We start from the raw sequence: 20391 nt of genomic DNA on the forward strand, positions 1-20391 counted from the left end.
GGCTTCCTCAGCACTGGCCAAGGCCCCAGGTGGGCAGTCCTGCAGTGCACTGTGACCTGGACAGGGCAGACAAAGCTAAAGGGGAGTGAGTCACAAGGAACAATGGCATCTGTGTCCTCTATCAGGTGTAACACTAGCAGGGCCTGGTTGCCAGGGGCAGGGACTTTGCATTCTTTCAATTAACATCTCTTGGAAAAATCAGTCAGCACAACAAAACAGGAGTACAACTCTCATAGAAACCCCAAGTGGAAGACTAGAGTGATTTTGCCTCTGCCAAACTCCCCACACCAGGTTCAATAGTAAGTGTCCTTAAGTTCCTGTATCTCAGACAAAATGCCGACTCGTATCTTTTTGGTTCAAACCTTTAGGTACCTTGGGCCGGTTCTGTAAGCAAATGCCCAGATTTACAATTCCATTTATAAGCCATCAGACACTGGGCAATGTTCCTCTGATGTTTATTACTTACAACGTTAACCTCTATCTTAAAGGTCTGAGAAGATAATATTGCTGCCTGGCTCCAACTGTGCAGCCCACGAGAGCTGCTCTCTGTAAAGTTGCTGGAGGGTCAGCCAGCCTTGAGTCATTCAAACAGTGAGTTGAGAACAACAGCTAGCATATAATACCTGATAAATTAATACCCATTCCATCTTTCTTTGATCAAAATATGCTTTGCCAAAACTGCTACCCTGAATGGAATTTTCTCAGCATCCATTTGGTGAAAGTTGAACATGGTGAGCTCTGGCAGTGTCCATGCACACTCACTCTCTACAACTATACAGATGACCATTCGAGAACTGCACTACAGGCTTATGAACACTTCCTATTAATAATGAAATGTGACCATGAGGTTACACAGAAATCACAGTAGTGATTTATTATTTTTTTATAATAAGGCTCCAAACTGCCCATAAATACCTACATCACTTTCACAATTGCAAGGTCCCTGCTGTGGGACTTTCAAATATGTTAACATTTCTGTGGTTTGAGTAATCAATTACTGTTTGCTTTACAATTTTAAATTATCTTGTGAAATATAGTAATGTTTCTAGCATAGTGAAGTTTGAGCAATAATTATCACTTCTCTTTCTGTTCCTTGCTGTTTTGGGGTGACAAGGGCTTATACAAGAAAAGAGTATAATCGACTTGGCTTGCAGGGCAAGGGGTTCCCTAGAAGATATTTCTGTGCTAATGACTTTTGTTGTTGTTGTTCGATGCCATTGTGTCAGCTTCAACTCATTCTAAGTCCAAAAGAATTAAACCCTGCCCCTGGGCTAAAGGGAAAGGACCGGGGGGAGCGGGGGGTGTGGAATAGAAATGGAAGAAGTAAATTAATCTGGCTTTAGAATAACCCCTCAAAAACAAAGGCACTATTGAAAAGTATCTAAAACATAGGGCATCTGCAGAAACATAAATATACACTCTCATACATTCATCTTTTCATACACATACAATACCTGCTGGTACACAACCCTACCACTTAGCGATAACATAAAATGTCTGATGTACAGCTGTGCTATTTGACATTCACGTTTATGGAAACAAATACCTGTAAATATATGTTCTTGTGTAGGGATCCTGCCTGATAGGACAGGATTTGTGGTTTAGAGCTTAGCAAAGATAGATAATCAATTTCAGCCGGGCAAGAGGTTCATCAAATGCCATGATGCTGCACTTGAGTCTATATATATGCAGCAGTAGAAAATGAAGATGTGAACATGCAAGTAGTTGACTACAACCAACTTCCAGAGTGGGTAAGGTAAGCAGCCCTATTCTCATCCCAACACACTACGACTCCCTGCTTTCCAATGAAGCAAAGCATGGCAAGGCCGCGTGCCTGGTAACACCTGCTGAACAGAGTTTGTCTTGTCTGCCGATTTAGAAGGGGAGGACTGTGTGGGAGAAATGGAGGAAAGGTGGAGTTGGTAGTCCAGCAACCATAAAATAGTTGTTACATTTTTTCCCTTGGGCAAAAGTGTTTTGTGTTTTAACCTAACTGATAATGGAAAGTGCGGATGAATTGGCAGTATTAAAATTCCTTAGCACTCAAAAGAACACAGACTTATTTTCCCCATTAACATTCAGCTCATGGATTATTTTAAAAGCTCACACCTTCAAAAGTACATACTTACTAACAAAAAAATTACCTTCTGATTAAAACGTGGCCAGGGAAGAGAATGACTGCAGGCATACACCCTTCATTAAGCTCACCTACTCTGACAATGTTCAAACTTTAGTAACTCAGGCTGAAAAGCTATAAAAAATCTATAAACACTTAAGGCAAATGAAATCCCATCTACTCCAATGTGAACACATTCTACTAGCCTTAGGGTAGTTTACATCTCCTTTAAAAAAAAATAAACCAATTGGTTCCCAAAACTGAAATAAAATGCATTGTTTTCAACTGTTCACTCAAAGCCGAAACATAAATTTTTAAATATCATTCACATTATACCCACCACACCAGTAACTCAAGCTATTAAGAGTTTAAAAGTGCAAAGGCTTTACAAATATCCTGTATTTTATTGTTGTTCTTTGAAGGACTCAATACAAAGTCAGTGTATTAAAATAATAATAAAAAAATCAATATTCAATTTAAAACCAGAACAGTAATTTTAGAATCTGACCTTCTCCTTATTGCAATGGTTGGAAGAGAAGAGTGAAGAGAAAAGAAATTCCTTAATTTAAACCTTTTTGCCCCATGCTGGGAATGCACAGGGCTCAGATGAAAGCAAATTCAACTCCTTCTGGACTGGTCCTGTAGAATAGGGTCTGAAACACACATTATTTGAAAGTGTCAATGAACAGTGGCCTAGTAGGTAAGGTAGTTAGAATCCATCACCTTCCCCATGGGAGACAGATGGGCAATCTCCTTTCGGGTGATTTACAGCCTCTAAAAACCCTCTGAAGAGTTAGCCAAGAGTTGATTCCGACTCAACAGCAAAAAGTTAAGATGCTGAATGAGCAGCTGTCATTTACCATGTTGGTGTCGCTAGCTCCTATCAAGTTGGTCCCAAGTTATGGTGCTCTTTTGTATAACAGAATAAAACAGTGTCTGATTCTGTGCCATCTACATGAGCTTTGATACAGCGGAGTTCAATTAACTGCATGTAACTAATTGGTAGCACAATTAACTTCCATATAGCACACTGGAAGAGAGCACATACAGTGCACTGGTAGCACAATGGTTATTTGGGGGTGGTTCAAATCCACCTAGTGGCTCTGAGTGAGACAGACCTTGAACATAGCCAAGAACTTTGTCAAGTGGGATCATGATGAGCTGGAATCATTTATACAGCACACCACAATTAAGACACACTCATGGTACTTCCAGCAGCATGGTGCAGCAGGCACAACCTCTAGTTTGGAAATTAGGACCTGTATGTAGCCAAAATCTCTCATATACTCCCCATCATCTACCCTACCTGGTGAAGTCTATTTCCTGAGAAAGATCACAAAGAACTTCCAGTTGAAGGGACCTATGGACAAAACCTAAGAACAAGAGCACCATGGATAGACGGCATGTATTTTTTCATAAACGGAAATATGTAAAGTCTATCTTGGTGTCCGGCCACAGCTACTCATTTCCCCTTCCACCTTGCCCAGCACATCTCTGTGGGATGTCAGCTGTTGATTCAAAAGTGGGGTTTACTTTTTTGGGTACAGGTATATCACAAATATCCAAAGCTGATTCAGAGTTTTAAAATGATAATGCAAAACATTGTACCATGTCCAAAACCATAAGCGTGAAGTGTATGTGCACATAGGGAACACTGAGAGAGTGTTCTCCTTTACTATAAAGCAAGGTAACAGATTTCCCTCAATACCCAGCAGAAGTCAGGGTGCATACTTGCTCTAGGTCAACTATGGAGACAGGGGCCTGAAATAGCCCCTGCAGGGTGATGGCAGGACTCAATATGGCCCAGCCCCAGGGCCAGGCAGCGAATACTGAAACCAGAGGCATTTCAGAAACAAATCTCATATAGACCATTCTAGAACAAACCCCCAACTCCCTAGTTCCCCTTCTTTAAATTCTACAGCATGTACACTTCCTTTTCCCATGCAACTAAGTCCTGAAAGTCATTTAAGTGTCAGGGGCTGAAGCAGCCCCTTCACTGGTAGAAACCAGCAGAGGTGAGGAACTGCACAATGACTGGTCAGAAAAGACAGGGACCAGACAGTAGTAGTTGCCACTGTGGTTGGCAATGTTTGGTCTCTCTTGGCAAGACAGGTTGGTATGCAGCCATGTGGGAACTTATTTCCAAGGAACGTAAGACAGCACCAAGCTGTACCAGCCAATCCCAAGGTCACAGTGTGAGTCTCCCCTGGCTGGTATAGAGCAGTAGAGGGGAACTGGGAGGGCAGGGATGCCTGCTGGCTTGCTCTCACTGTTCTCCCTGGTGGACATACTTCTTACAGGAGGACTGACCTATGCAAAGGGCCTGAGGGCATGAATGAAGGGTCAGGTCCCAAACAGCCCTGAAAGACTGAACCCTTTTGGTCAGAGACTCCAGCCAGGTAGGGTGTGTGTCAGGGAAGATAGGATGGTACAGAGTTACAGGCATAAGAGAGGGCTACCTGCTTCAAGTCAGTAGGGAAGTGGGTTTAGAAACGGGGCAGGTATATTATTAAAAAAAAAAGTCATTTAACAGCTGTAAACTGATAGTGCACATTTTTGTTGTGATATTTCTCTGAAGAACCTAAGGCAACAAAGAACACAGATAAAGGAAGGCATTTTCTGAACTGCCTGTGGCTCCAAAAGGGTGCTGTGGAACTGGACATTTGCACACAAACATATGTGGACATGGAGTGTCTGTTTTCCTGGAAGAGTCACGGTGTGCATCCTGGAAATCTCCGGGAGGGTTCGACAGAAGCAGTGTGGACGTGGCCCTGGAGGATGCAGGGACAGTTTGTTGTAAGGCAAAGTTCCCAAGAATGCACCAGCTCCAATTTGGTTTACAGCTACAGAGAAACTCCAAGGAAGAGCTTCTTGAGAAGTCCCATCTATGAAAGTCAGATGTCTGTGGTCATTTTTTTTCTCTTGGGCAGATGTCCCCTGCTTCCCTCCAGATAAAGTGCAGATGGTCAAATGGTACTGGTCTATCATACGCCAGTTTCAGTCAGCAATGAAGAATATTTTTTATAAAAAGACACCCCTCTGGTATACATACATATATATATCTCTCTATATATTCTTCTTTATAAAGCCACAAATATAGAACATTTAAACTGACGTCTCAGATTGTAAGCGAAGGACGAATTTGTGAGACTTGGGGTCTATGAATTCTTCTGAGAGGACGATGAAGGGAATTTTCTTCACATTGACAACGAGGCTGAAGTCCAGGCACTTAAGGACAAAAACGATTCCATCCTTTAACCCGTTAGTCACTGCCTCGTCACTGACAAGTCGCCACTGGGTAGAGAGCCACCGATCCTTGTCATACTGCAAGGTGGGGCCTGCGCTGAGGTAACGTTCCAGGAAGGCCTGCAAGTAGAGGAGAAAGGGAGTTAGGAAGAAGCACCTCATTTTGAGGGGAGCCCTGTGTCTATATCTCCCAGGGCCCTTTCCATTTTTTTTTTTTTTTTGCTAATGACACATGACTTTCAAACAAATGAAGACTTTATATGAGAGCTCAGCTTAAGATCCCAAATTCCCACCAGACCCTAAAGGGGAGTCATTACTATGGAGGGAAGACTTTTTTGTTTCCTTTTTCTTCTTTGCCAATTTCTAAATTGGAGGGTGGTGGTGGGGATGACTATGGAGAAAAGGGAAGGTGGGGTGGCTGGGAACGACATCGGCCCACTCCAAGGGAATGGACTCCCCTCTACCTGCCTTCAAGTCTACCTCCAGAGCAATGCCCCGCAGAGGAGCAGTCAGGTCAACAGGAGCTGAACAAAAACATGAAGATCCTTGTGACCTGAAACACATGCTCGACCATTTCCTGCTTATTTGTCTTTGGACAAAGTTTTTAACCTCTCTGTATACTTTAACTTCCTCAGCAGTAAGTGGAGACAACAAAAGCACCTAAGAACAGGGCTGCTCTGAAAAGGAAATGTGCTAACTGCTAAAGCACACAGAGAGGTCCAGGCTCGGGACACAGCTGGCAACTCCAAGGGCTGAGCAAACACAATGCCAACCTGCCCTCTCAGGAGTTTCCTGGACCAGCACCGCTGAGCTCCTTGAACTTCTGTCTTTCCTAGGCCTCATGTATGCTGCTCCTCCTGTCACTTATTAAATCACTACAAGTCACCTCTTTCCATCTCTCAGCCAGATCCTGTGCTCACCTCCAGGTTCCTGTGATCACTGGGTATTGCTCAAGTGGGAAAGTTCACTTTCCAAGCAGTAACTCCTGATTAGCCTGTCTGTATCTGGCAATAGTTTCTGGCAAATAAACTTTTCATTGAGCACAGGCACTATGCTTTTGTTTTTAACTTGAACTTCCTTGTTTTAACTTGAACTGCCTATAATACGAGCTCAGTAGCAGGCACATTAAATCAGTCAATACATTGATCTAGTGTGGGAAGAGGGAGCGCTTGGGGCTTAGTGGTCAAGAGCTGCACTGCCAACTTAAAGACATGTGGTTTGAATCCACCACGTAGCTGCTCCATGAGGGAAGGACAGGAAATCTCCTTTTATGTCTCTGAAAATCTGCAGGAAGGTCAGTTGTGAGATGGTTCTGATTTGACAGCAATGAGTTGGGTTTTTGTTTTAAGAGTTTTAAATGACATCCCTTTCCATCAATGCCTCACTGCTACTTTCATTCAACTCTTTCTGCTTCATGGAAGAGTTTCTCAGGCAGAAAGGAGACTAACTGTAATATAACACACATCTCTGGTAGCCTAGTGGCAAGAAGCTGTGCTGCTATCCTGAAGGCATGCAGTTCGAATCTACCAGCTGCTCTGTGGAAGGAAAATGAACAATCTCCTTCTGTGTGATTAATCATTTCTGAAAATCCACCGTAGGGCCAGCTATGGGTCAGTTTCGACTTGATGGTTCACAAAATTAAAATAGCTTTTACAAATATGTAAGAAAAAATTCAAACTAGAGAAATAAAAAGTAATTTAATCTTTATAGATGTGAAAGTATAAATTATAATTTTTAAATGAATATATTGTACATAGGGTTGCTATGATGGCAAGGAACAATTGCAGGATTAAAGAAATAGCAATTAAACTAATTTTTAAAAATCTGTATTTTACTCCTACCAAACTGGTAATGACTTTTTAAAAAGAATAAAATTCAATGCTGTCAAAGATATAGGGAAATGAAGTCTCATCCTTCTTCATGAAACATACATTATTTGCCCTCAAACATTTTGCTTACTCTGAACTATACTGTTCCTACTACTCTGCATTGTGCTTTTCAATTCTAAAACTAATTTTAATATTTCAACAGGTGATATACCATAAAACTTTTAAGTCACTGATGCTCTGCTATTCCCAGCTTGGAGTTATACTGATTGTTCTGCAAATAAAATCTTCAAGTATATATTTTATTGTGCTGAATATTTCTTTCAGAATGAGTCCTAAGGGTAAGATTTTGCTGAATCAAAGAATATGAAAATCTTTATGGATTCTTCCTGAATATTCCTAAGAGGCTGTTACTGATGGTCAATGAATCTAGCAGTACACACAGGTATTCCTTTATTCCACCTTGCCGGAATGACGCAATGTATGAGCATATACAGGTATGCACTATTACTTAAATGGTTACATATTTACTATATGCCAATGTTCGGTGTCCAAGTGATTTATGTGCCAAGTTGCCATATTTAATATGACTTACACATTGTCATATAAATGCTATCACTATTTCCACTTTACAAATGAGGAACCAAGTATAGGGTAACTTGTTCAAACTCAAAAACCAACTGAGTGATAGAGCCAAGATCTGAATCCACTTATGAATATAAACTCACTACTGTTGACTTGTTTTGACTTACAGCAACTCACCACAGAATTGCCAAGGCTATATACCACAACAGGAGGTCTTCCATTATTTTCCTGTGGAGCAATTGATGGACTGAGGTTCTGGAGACAAAGCGTTTTAGGTTAGCAAGCACACCACCTAATGAACCAGGGCACTAGAGCTCCTTCCTTTGTATATAAAACAGAGTTTATTTGCTAAACCCTTAATGTATTTTGCCTCCTTAATACATTCCTCTAGATTGTTCCGTAAAACCCATTCTTTAACATTCAAACTAACAAAGTGACAGTCTGTCTCTAGTAATGTTGTTGTTGTTCTGAGTCAGAACCAACTCCTAGTGGACCCTCCAGAGGGTTCTGAGAGACAGAAAGTCACAGAGGAGGAGAAGATTCCCCATTCTTCTCCCATGGAGCAGCTGGTGGGTGTCAACTGCGTGTCTGGGGTTAATAAGTCATTCATAATCATTTATAGAGTCTTTACCAAGAATCAGGAGTTGCTTTAAACAAATCATGTATATTAACCCTTTCAGTCTCTACAAAAACTCAATGAAGCAGGTATTAATATTACCATTTTTATGAAGCTATTTGCTCAAATTTAAAGAGTTGCTGATTACACTGTCAGATTAGAAATTATTACTTTAGCTCCTGAACCAGAGAGTGCCTCAAAGCACTATTTACAGTGTCTGTAAGTAACATTCTTGCCTTTGCTTGAATCTGTTACTGTTAATTAAGTGCCACTGAGTTGAGTATGACTCCAAGACCCTATAAACAAGAGATCTGAACCTTGCTCTATTCTGTACCATCTTTTTGCTCTCCGATATACCTCAGCTCATCATTATAGTCACTGTACCAATCCATTTTGTTGAGGGTCTTTCTCTGACTCTCTACCTTTCCAAGTTTTTCCAAAGTATATGAGACACAGTTTCACCACCCCTGCTTCCAAGAAGCACTCTGGTTGCTCGGATCTAGAGGTCTTCAAAAGGCACAATTAAAAAAAAAATGTACCCAGATAAAAAATGAGAATCACAAATTGCCATTAACTGATGTTTTAGACAAGCCTTTTCTCTCATTCTTGTAAGCTCTCTAGGGTCAATTTATCACGCTCAGTGAGAAGACAGGCTGAGGTGGGCCGTGGCAGCCCGCAGCAGCGCACCTTTGGGGTCATGCTGTTGGTGATGCAGAAGGCCAGGTGCTGCAGGATGCTCTCCATGCTGTGGTAGTGCTGCTGCCGCGTGGTGCGCAGGTACTTCTGCAGGGCCCTGGCCATGGAGGGGAAGATGGCCTGGGCGGCCTCCCTGGGGTCCATCACCTCCCCTGGGGCTTTCTGCTGCTCCTCAGCCTGGAGTCGCTGGATGTGGATGAAGGCCTCTTCCACTGCAACCACAAGCCTGGGAAGGGAAACAGCATCCGGTGATCAGCTTGGTGCCCACCACAGGACTAGAGCAATAAGTCATAAGGGTGTAGATGATGCCTGATCAGCTTGCTACCTCCAGTCTCTCAGGGCCCAATTTTGGGGCTGACTTCCCTTGCTATCATTCCAGACTGTGGAATAGACCATAGAAACTAAGTTTCATGGATTAAACTGTGTCCTGTGAAAGATATAGTGATGTCTTAGTTCTTGAATCTGAGGGAAGGAGTTTTCTTATGTTAATGAGGCCACTTCATTAGGTGGGTACCATACTCAATTACTTCTGAATGACTTTTATCAAAAAGGTAAATTTAGGCTTAAAACCACTCTCCCTTCATCACACATACATATGCATAGACAAAGGACCACAGGATCCTTCCAGAAGTCTAGAAATAAAAGAATGCCTAGGGCTAAAAAGTCAGAATGGCACGAGGATATTTTCCTAGCGCTAATAGAAGAGAGTGCACGGGAGCACACAGAGCCTTGTCTATGCTCTGAATTTGGCTGCCTCACCTCTAAAACCATGAAACAATAAATTCCTCTTCTTCAAAGTCACTCATGTGTATTTCTGTCACAGAAAAACTAGGTAACTAAGATGAAAAGTAACAACAGAAATAGCATGTGGAACGGGAGCTGCAGGCTAACAAGAAGGAACCTCTGAGCTGGGGTGACATTCCTCCTACTGACTCGGCTCACCTCACCCCTTTCCTCTATCCATATACCAAAGCGTTCGGGTAAAAAGAGTTCTAGGTTCCTTGAAACTCTGCTTAAAAAGGCTCTCCACCCACTGAGAGGTGGCCAATGGTGCAGAAGCAGCCCGAAAAGAATCAGGGATGAAAAATTATAAAAAATCAGAGCTGTACCGTCTCTTGATCTAGCCACTCCCCACCCCTACCTACCCCTGGGGAAAAAGAAGGGTCGAGACCTAGCATGCCTGGCTAAAGCCAGCCCTGTCCACTGCAACTAATTAATACTGAGACACTGAAAACCACCAAAGGCCGGCGGTACAACCCAGGACCAGCAGCCTCAGCATTACCTGGGGATTTATTAGACCCATGACTCTCCATTAACTCTTATAAGATCAATCCTAGGGCTGAGGCTGGGGACCTGTATTTTAAGAAACCACAAATAGAAACTTGTACACCAACGTTCATAGCAGCGCTATTTACCATCACAAGAACATGGACACAGTCCAGATCTCCAACCACAATTGACTGGATTGAGAAATTAAGGTACATTCACACAATGGAATACTATGCAGCACGCAGGAGCAACGATTTTGTAAATTATTACCCAACTTGGGAGGGACTAAAGAACATTATGCTGAGTGAACTAACTCAGTCCCACAAGGACAAACACTGTATAAAACCAGTATTATAGAATGAATATAAGGATCCAAAGGGGGGTGGGAGGGTGAAAGCAGAGGGATGAGGATGTGTGTGGAGGAATTAATCATGGGGTTGTACAATTTGATGGGTGGAAGGTGAGGGAAATTGGAAGAATCTGTTCTGGAAAATAATGTATTCAAATTTAGTAAATAAACTAGTTTAATAATAAAAAAAAAGAATTTAAAAAAACCCTGGAATTAAAAAAAAAAAGCAGCAGGAGCCACTGTAGATTATACTTCTGTATACTAAAGTTTCAGAATTACTGGAGGAGGACATACTCCAAAAACGCACACAGGCAACATCTGTAAATGGACAATTCACTCTGCCACTGAAATGTAAAAAAAGTGCATGGAGGCGGGGGAGGGGGGCAGACCTGGCTCTCCGCTTTTTGACCCGGCGTTCGTGTTCTGCTTCTTCGTAATACAACTCGTTGTGGCTTGAGTCCCTGCGTCGAGCTGCTGCAGCAATCATGGCTCGAGACTGACCAGTGGCGTTGTTACTGGGGCCTTTGGGGGGATAATGGAAAAAGCACACTTTGAATACCATGGGGCTGAGAAAGGAGCTAAAGGGTGCAGAGCGTGCTGATACCACCCTCCACCCCATGAAACAGACATACAACCCCAGGACCTCCTCCCCAGAAGGTGAGTAGCAGCTGGCTTCACATCACTGCACCCAAGAAGAGGCAAAGGGATCTTCCTAACCCCAATGTGACCCACAGAAATGGATCAAAGGCTGGCTGGGAGGGGAGAGGGGAGAATGAACTGAGCTTGACAATTATAATGTTGGCCGAAAATAACACAAGGTGAACTGAAGATGTTACTTACCATCTATCTGTTACATAAAGTTTCAGTTTGGCCTTAAGGGCAGCTGGAACATCACATTTCAGCAACAAGACAATGAGAGGGAATGAGGGGGTGGGGAAAACAAGGACAGAGAAAAGAATGTCAAGGCTGGTGGAGACACTGATTACACCCAGGGCAACAAGCTGTGCTGGGACGTAAGGGCAGCCACAGGTCTGTCAGAAACACGAGTACCTGAGAACATGCATGAGGCCCAGCTTGGTAATACACACTCTGAACTCCTGGTCTCCCTGCACAGTCATCACCTACATGCTCCAGAAAGACCACGGTGATCCCCTGAGAGCTTATGTTCTGCCTACTTAGTGACTAGGTTTTCCTGGTGGGAATTTTCACTAAGGTTTCAGATGACAGGTGTGAGATTTACCATTCCTTCGAGTCTGCAAGGAGCACACACCTCAAAGAGCCAGAAACACAACAGAGAGGGGCTCGGCCGCCAAGACCTGACACTGTCTCTAAATCATGCACTTGCTGACAACATGATCCTCGTGGAGGGTTTGCTAAGCCCTCGCCTGGACCCATGGTGCCCAAGGAAGAAATGACACCGTGTCCTGTTTCTTGCACTGAACTATCTGATACCCAGACATCCAGCTCTGACTTCTCTGCCTGACCTCGCTCGGCCTCCTGCCACCCACTTAACTCCAGCCCCTGCCAGGGCTGAGAAACGCCTGCAAGTATCTCACCATTGCCTGAGCTACTGAGATTTCTAGTCATAACTGATTTAGGTGGCTATATGAGTCTTTGGGCAATTTATCCACATTTTGAAAAGCAGCCCTTTCCTAACAGCTCTCAATAAGATGTTCCCAGCAGGAGGCAAGAGACATACTCTACTACTGTTTTCAATCATGAGCTTCCAAATTGAAGAAGCCTCCCACGCATACAGACTGTAAATCAACATGCCTCTGAAAAAGTGTTTGCCGGCAACAATGCACAAATTGTTCTGGAATGGGACCAGCACAGAGACAGTGGAGAAGACAGACGCAGAGAGAGGACAAAGTTTAAGTTAAAAAAATCATCTAGATTGTACACCAGGCCCCACACTTGCCACACAAACGGTTTCCATGCACCTACCATCTACATTGTAGACTTTCAGCCCAGCCATGTGCTTGGCAGCTCGGAATTTGGAGGCTGTGAGGAGGTTGGGATTGTAGATGGTGAAGTCTTTGTAGTAATTTTCTAGAACCACCAGTGCCGCTCTCTGGATACTGAGAAAAGAAGGCAAAATTAAGGCAAAGCTTTTCCAGTCAAGAAAACTCAAATTCACATCCCTCAAGTCAGTTCTGACTCACAGGGACCCTCTGTCAGGTTTCCAGGACTTAAAACTGCATAGGAGACTTCGCATCTTTCTCCCACAGAGCAGCCACTGGACTTGAACTGGTGCGGATGTGTGTTAAGGAGCATAACTTGTTATGGGCTACCCCTTCAAAGCTTCCCTTTCCATTGATGAAGCTGGTCTAAACTGGAGGGGGGGAAAAATCGGGTTTTTGCATCAGGCAAAGTCACAAAGCACCCAGGATAATGTCACAGAGAAGGTTACTGGGTCTCTTCACACCTTTATCTCCAGCATGAAAAAACCAACTTCTTCTCAGGCGATGTCATGAGGCACATATCAAAAACTTACAGCTTTGCTAGTATTTGCAGAAGTTACATGAACTTTCTATCCTAGTTCTAAGCTTACCAGAGAAGAAACAGAGGCTACAAATAGGTCAAGAGACCTCATGATGGTCAGAGAGCTAATAAGAGAAAGGATAACCTGGCGATCCCAGTTTCTTAGGCCCCGGATCAGGGTTTTTCTCCCCTATATCTCACTATACCTTGACATAAGGAATTGCAAGTTTAAAATTTTTCTATTGATTAGAACAAATATAATTAATCAGGGCAGAGTCCACTTAAAATAAGCAGGACACAGACATTAAAAACTAAACCAAATCTGTTGGCATGGCAACCCCATGTGTTAAGAAAAGAACTGAGCCAGATCTTGACTATGATCTTTATAGAAGCCAATCACCAGGTCTTTCTTCCGCAGTGCTGCTGGGTAGATATGAATTGTGCATCTTTGGTTAATAGCTAAGAATGAACCATTGCACCATCCAGGAACTTTAAGCCAACATCAGACTTTAGAATTAATCCTGACTCCTCTTCTCGGTCCCATTTACTTCCTCCCAGACTAGCCTGAGCTCCCTCTTTCCAGACCACAAGAGCTCCCTGACACCTCATCTGAGACTGCTTTCTCCTTCTTGGTCCACACTCCTGCCTGTTGAACTGCCATCTCTAGGCACTGGTGTAAGGAGGGGACCGGACTGTTCCTGCCTCTATGTCCTATGATCTCTAACCTGTTCCCTGCTCAGACTCTTGGAGAGCAGTTAAGGAAGTGAGAATGTCAGACACATTCTTGTCTTAGTTATTTAGCAAGTTCTGCTCTAACAACACCACAAGTGGATGACTTTAATAAATGAATATAGCTGTTCACAGTGTAGGAGACTACTAAGTTCAAATGCAGGGTGCCTGTTCTAGGTGTTCCATCTGCCAACTCCAGAGGTAGGTCCTTGTCTTTCTGAGCTTCTGGTCCTAACCACTCTTCATCACCTGGCATCCCTTTGCTCTGAGAGGCCCTATACAAATCCTACTTCATTAACCTAACAACTCATTCCCAAATGGGATCATAAGAACAGACACAGAGGTTATGACTTAAAAGATACTTTTAGAGAGGACATAAATCAAGCCATAACAACTCTGAAGGCGCAAAAAAGAGATTAGGTTTGTAAACAGACACGTCAAGCTCAATGTACACTGACGCTGCCTTTCCACACCTGCAGGCTCCCTGCACTCTCCTCAGGCTCAGGGGTTTCTTGATGCAGACACTACTCGATCCTGAAGTAGGGCAATCACAGATGATCTTTCCCACACCCTACTCCTGGGGAGGCAGGACACAGATGGTCAAGAAACAAGAAACGTCTCCCCTAGAGAACAGAGAGGGAAGCAGGTGAGAGGGAAGCCTGGAGCCAAGATGATAAAAAATTCAGCATTCAACTCCCCCATCACCACACCCTCTTCAGATGGGCATTCCAACTCTGTCCTCAGGTCCCCCATCCCCAGCTGGCTGCCTTCAGGGCAAATGTGCTTTGAAATGGAATCTTGGGAAGCCCCTAGCTTGGAATGATCTAGCTGGGGTTGCAAGAACAAGGCTGATAAGGCAGTGAGACCTCATGAGGAAGGTGGTCAGGGCTCAGAAATGAGTCTAAGAACAAAAGAACATACTCTTCATCTTCAATGCGGGATACCTGCCACTTCAAAAAGTGACCTGCAAAGACAACAAAGGTGTGTACATACATTGTCCCCTTTGACCATCTGAGGTAGACATGACCAGTGTTTCCACTTTACATGCAGGAAACAAAGGCTGAGAAACCTATGAACTACCCAACAGATCACGTCTAACAAACAGTCGGCTTGGAACACTAATCTGGGTTCAGAGACCTCCCACGCATGCACCTTCCCCTCGGGCATGCGGCCTCTGAGTGGCTTCCATCTTTGCGCCGAGTTGGCCAGGAACCATCACTGCAGTGAGTACCACACATTTCTTTGCAATCTCATCTTCCTCTTTCTAATTTCTGGTTATGCAGATGAATTTACAAAGCTCATTTGTGAAGGAGACTTATATAACCGCCTGAGCACCAAGATGGTGCTGCCTTTGATTCCTGGGTGGCCATACTGCTGTCCACGGATCTCGGAGTGATATGGGGAGCTTCATCCCACATAAAACCAGTGCAGCACCTTGATTTTCAGCTAGAGACACACTACAGCCTCACCTCCCTCTACCCTTGAGGGCTTGCCCCTTGAGATTTTACCATGGAGTCTAAACATCATCACTGACCTCATTGGAGTCCTTCCTCAAGCGTATTCCCAAGAGTGTCTCAATCACAGTGTGCATGTAGCTGGTGTTTAGTGACAACCTAGACAGGTGCACTCATATGGGGCTGTCAGGATGAGCACTGTCAGGAGAAACTCAACCCTGTATAATGAAACATGAGATTCCTAACAGCAAATTCAGATTTTCAAAGTCCTAGGTGGTCTGTAGTACAAATAGGCAGCATCATGATGGATGGAGAGGAGACAAACTTTCAACAGCTTCACGTTGCTTAGATCCACAATTAACACCCTCAGTACTAGCAGTTAGGAAATAAGGAGACACCCTGCACTGGAAATTCTGCAGATAGGGACCTCTCCAAATTACTGAGGAATAGTGATGTCAGTTTGAAGACTAAGGTGCATCTGATTTAGGCCATGATCTTTCCAATTACTTGCTACGCATCTGAGAGCTGAATAAAGAATGAATGAGGATGACAGAAGAGAACTGATGCCTCTGAGCAGTGGTGAACATCCCAATGGACAGCCAAGAGAACAAAGATAAATCTTAGAGAGGGTAGCCAGAGTGCTCTTTGGAGGCAAAAATGCTGAGGCTTCGCCTCACATAATTGAGGCATGTTGCTAGGAGGGGCTATTCCCTGGAGAAGAATATGATGCTGGGAAGGGTAGAGGGTCAGAGAAGGAAAAGACCCTCAACTAGGTGAACTGACATGGTGACTGCTGCAATGGGCTCTTGTGTGCTAGGACGTGTAAGGACGGTACAGCATAGAACAGGGTTCAGATCTTTTGTTCATAGGGTTGCTATGAGTCATACTCAACTCAATGGTACTTAACAACAGGTGGTCTGTTGTTATGTACTGTGGAGCTGGAACTGACCCATAGCTGATCTTCCAGCGGGTTTTCAGAGACAGTAAACTGCACAGGCAGAGACTGCTATGTTCCTTGGAGGGGCTGGATCTAAGCTTTTGGGTTGGCAGTACAACTTTGTACCACTAAGCTGTACAACGGCTTCCTTAGGTGTCCTAGTGATAAGGCACTGCACTGCCCACAGGCATGAGTTCAAATCTGTCAGCTGCTCTATGGAAGAAAGATGGGAATTCTTTCAAGCCATTAATTGCATTGCTTCTGAATAAACCTGCTGGAGGGTCAGCTATGAGTCGGTTCCGACTCAATGGCACACAAGTCATTCACTTACTCATTCATCACTGTCATATTCAAGATCTTATGTCTGCCAAGTACTGAGCACACAGGGACAAGGAGGACAGAGTTTATTGCTGGCCAGTCATAACCTGAAACATAAGCTATGTGACCATGTGCTCTTACACGAGGTAAGTACACTGAGGGGCTCCTAACTGCCCAGGAAGGGGCAGAGGTTGTGGTGTGGAGCAAAAATGGAGCAGGTAAGTTATGAACAAACATCATCCCTGCTAGCTCCGGCAACCCCACCAGGGAGACCCTACCTGTCAGTGTGGTCCCAATCACCCCTTGTCCCTCTCTTCTGTGGGATTCTGAAGCAAGGTGAATCTTCACATCCTCTACCCAGGGATTCTCACCACCCTCTCACTGTTAACACATCATCAACACAATTGCACTATCTCTCATGTACACCCCTCAAGATGTGCTTGATAGTCTCTTGGCTTTTGTGAGCACAGTAGCCCTTCCTCCCAGAAATGAGCTTCAGTTCATTTACCCAAACAAAACAGGGTCCGAACTATGTCATCCTCCCCTTTTTTTTGTCTTATTTGACCCATTGAGGCTTTAGAGGAACCCCGAAATCTGTTGTGCTGAGGACAAATTTAAACCTTGGACTCTCTGCTTGAATTAATTTTCAGACTCCCCAACAATTTAACAGAAATAGCAGAGAATGTTCATCTTGAGCACTGTGCTCTTTAAAGACTCATCTCTAGTCGATCAAACTGACAAGAGCCAGTGAAACAGACTGAGCAGCTTGTGGAACAGTGAGTCTTAAGTCAGTGATGGTGAAATAACGTGGGAAAACAAACATGAAAAATGTAACATTACTGAACTGTACATGCTGAAATTGTTGAATGGGTGTATGATCTCTTGTGTATGTTGTCACCAAAAAGAAAAGATCTTTTCTAAAAAGGAAAAACTACTTCTTCCTACACTTACGTTCTCACTGCCTTCTAGCCACTGCCATCGATTTGATGGCAATTCTGCTCAATTCTGATTTCTAGCAACCTTGTAAGAGCCCTTTAGGACAGAGCAGAGTAGCCACACAGAACTTCCAAGGCTGCGGTCTTTACAGAAGCAGAAGGTCCTGCCTTTTCTCTGCAGAGCGGCAGGTGGGTTGGAAGTGTTTTAACCACTATCCCACCAGGGCTACTTACACCTGTATATGACATGGAAGCATCTAGCCAACATCTCAAGGGACTGGATTCCAGCAGAAAATTATTTCCCTGCTTAAAAGTGGAAAGTGAAAGGCAAGTTTTTGGAGGTTATTCTCTGCTCTGTCTTCAAAGCAGTCTTTGGCTGTTGGGTTTTGCTACTCTCTTCAGCCAGGCCACAGAAGGCTGGCAGGAAATCACACCAACTCCTAACAGATTTGAAAGACAAAGAGTTCTGGCTGGATTGGAGCCTCACACCTCAACATCTCTGGGGAGGGCTCCCCTGGCTTCTGAAAGGAACAGTTTCAGCCCACATCCAGCTTCACCATGCCACAACCAGCTTCCCCATGCCTACGCATCTCACCATCCTCCCCAGACAGTGGCTCCCCAAATGGCCACGCACAACAGCCCAGGGATCGAAGGGCCGAGCTCTGAACAAAGCCCTAACAATCTATGAGGCATGTAGTGGGCAACATCAGCTCAAAGTTCTCCAAAAACTGACGAAACTGAGCACAGAAAAAGCTGACTAAGGGAAAATAGTTCAAAGCCTTTCCCTTCCTCCACACTCTCATTTCAACAGAGGAATCAAATGACTCAGAACCTGCAGGGTCCTGGCCAGCCTCCCAGGCGGACAAGCTAACACCAGGGCTGAAGGGCTCTCTGGTGAAGACTGTAAGGTCTCTAAGAGTTGTTCACACCCTCACCTAAAGAAAATGGCCTGTTTAAACACTCAGCTTATCCAGGATTACCAGGGCAAGAGAGCTTCCATATAAGTGAAAGGAACACTTAAGTGACATGCTCAACTGAGGGAGTGGAGGGGTATTTTTTTTGTCTCCTAAAAAGAGTAAATTGAATAAACTTTAATACTTGAGGCAGGCCTGAGTACTGCATCTTTTAAGTGTTGAGCTGTGCTTGTGAATAGGATTCAGTAAAGATGCTGGATCCCATGCTGCAGTGAGGTCTGGGTCCTCAAACCTATCTCTTCTTATCCCTCCCTTCCCACTCTACTGCCTTCCCATTAATTCTGACTCAGAGAAACCCTCCATCAGATTGTAATCTTAGTGTCTGTAAATCTTATTGGGAGGACACTGCCTGCCCATCTTTCTCCCATGAATCTCTAAGTCTATCCCATCTCTCATACATTTGAACTGTCAACCATTTGGTTTAAGGGTGCAACACACTATCTATTTATTACACCATCACCGCACCTCCCTTACTATTGGTTACATGTCATTTGATACTAACCTACTTGCCTCTGACAATCTTCTCAACTTGGGTATAAACAGAAAAAACAGGCTTATTGAGGGACCTAAGTGAGGACTTCTGCTGAGTGATGCTGGCTTAAGTCTATTTCAATCCAAAAATCTACGAGCTTCTTTGATTTCTCTTTAGATTCCTGACACATGTTCTATACTATGAGGTGTGTCAGATAACCATTTATAGACTGAAAAGAATTACTAGCAATGTATTATTGATGGGGTTTCTGCATGGAAAAAAGCTAAAGCTGGTGACTATTAACTGAAAGGTTAGCAGCTTGAACCTACCCAGAGAAAACTCAAAAGAAAGGCCCGACAATCAATATAAAGGTAACAAACACAAAACTCCTCAGGGATAATTCTACTTTATACACAGGTATTGAATGGGAATCCCAGAACATTTGACTGTGCTCATGTGAAATCTGTAGTCAGACCAGGAGGCAGTGGTCAGAACAGAGCAAAGAGACACTGCATGATTCAAAATCAGGAAATGTGTACACCAGCGCTTCAGGCTCTCTCCATATTTTTTCAATCTATATGCAGAACAGATCATCCAGGAGGATGGACTTGATGAAGAGAAGTGAGGCATCAGGATTGGAGGAAGACTCATCAACAACCTGCGTTATGCAGATGACACAACCTCATTCGTTAAAAACTGAGGAGGATCTGAGGCATTTGCTGCAGAAGGTCAAGGACTGCAGCCTTCAATACGGATTAAAGCTCAACATCAAGAAAACAAAGCTTCTCACCACTGTGTCAAATGGTTTCATCATGTTAGATGATGAGACTGAGATTGTTAACAGCTTCAGCTTGACTGGTTCCACAATCAATACTCCTGGTACCAGCAGCCAGAAAATCCAAAGAAGAACTGCACTGGAAAAGCTGCTGTTAGGGACCTGTCCAGAATACTGAAGAGCAACAATGCCAATCTAGAGACTAAGGTGCACCTGACCAGGCCATGGTCTTCACAATTACTTGCTATACATCAGAGAGACGGACAATGACTAAGGATGACAGAATAAAATGCCTTTGAGTTTAATACTGAGAAGAGTACTTAAAATCTCTCAGACTGCCAATAAGACAAACGTCTTGGAGAAAGTGCAGAGAAGGTGCTTTTCAGAGGTGAGGCTGTTGAAACTTTTTCTCACATATTCTGGTAACTGAGGCTCTAGACAAATGCCAAAGGTGATAAAGGGTGAAAAGGGAGAGGACAAATGTGGGGGGGAGCAGATGGGTATAAGAGAGGGTGAGCCTGCGGTGCAGTAGGCAACAAGGTCACCACTTCTAAACACTGTCCAGCCCTAAGGTCACTCAGTGCCCTACTATTTAAGGTATGCTGGCTCAAGC

The 20391-nt window shown here is 43.8% G+C and overlaps 1 protein-coding gene across 3 annotated transcripts in view; it reads right to left on the reverse strand.

Moving 5' to 3' along the window:
* Positions 1-5174: 5174 nt before the first annotated feature.
* VANGL1 (VANGL planar cell polarity protein 1) overlaps positions 5175-20391 on the reverse strand; it is a 63155-nt gene continuing 47938 nt past the window's right edge. For 2 of the 3 annotated variants that reach the window (XM_006895674.1, XM_006895676.1), the window contains exons 5-8: positions 12648-12781; positions 11093-11225; positions 9077-9311; positions 5199-5482 (exon numbers count right to left, since the gene is read on the reverse strand). In XM_006895674.1, coding sequence (XP_006895736.1) covers positions 5222-5482; positions 9077-9311; positions 11093-11225; positions 12648-12781 — 763 coding nt within the window. In that variant the 3' untranslated portion in view covers positions 5199-5221. Of the gene's footprint in view, positions 5483-9076; positions 9312-11092; positions 11226-12647; positions 12782-20391 lie in introns of all 3 variants that reach the window. The other variant, XM_006895675.1, reaches the window with a different exon arrangement.

This window comes from Elephantulus edwardii, unplaced genomic scaffold (genome assembly GCF_000299155.1).
Source record: "Elephantulus edwardii isolate Elephantulus edwardi_28Jun2011 unplaced genomic scaffold, EleEdw1.0 scaffold00174, whole genome shotgun sequence".
NCBI classification, from domain to species: domain Eukaryota; kingdom Metazoa; phylum Chordata; class Mammalia; order Macroscelidea; family Macroscelididae; genus Elephantulus; species Elephantulus edwardii.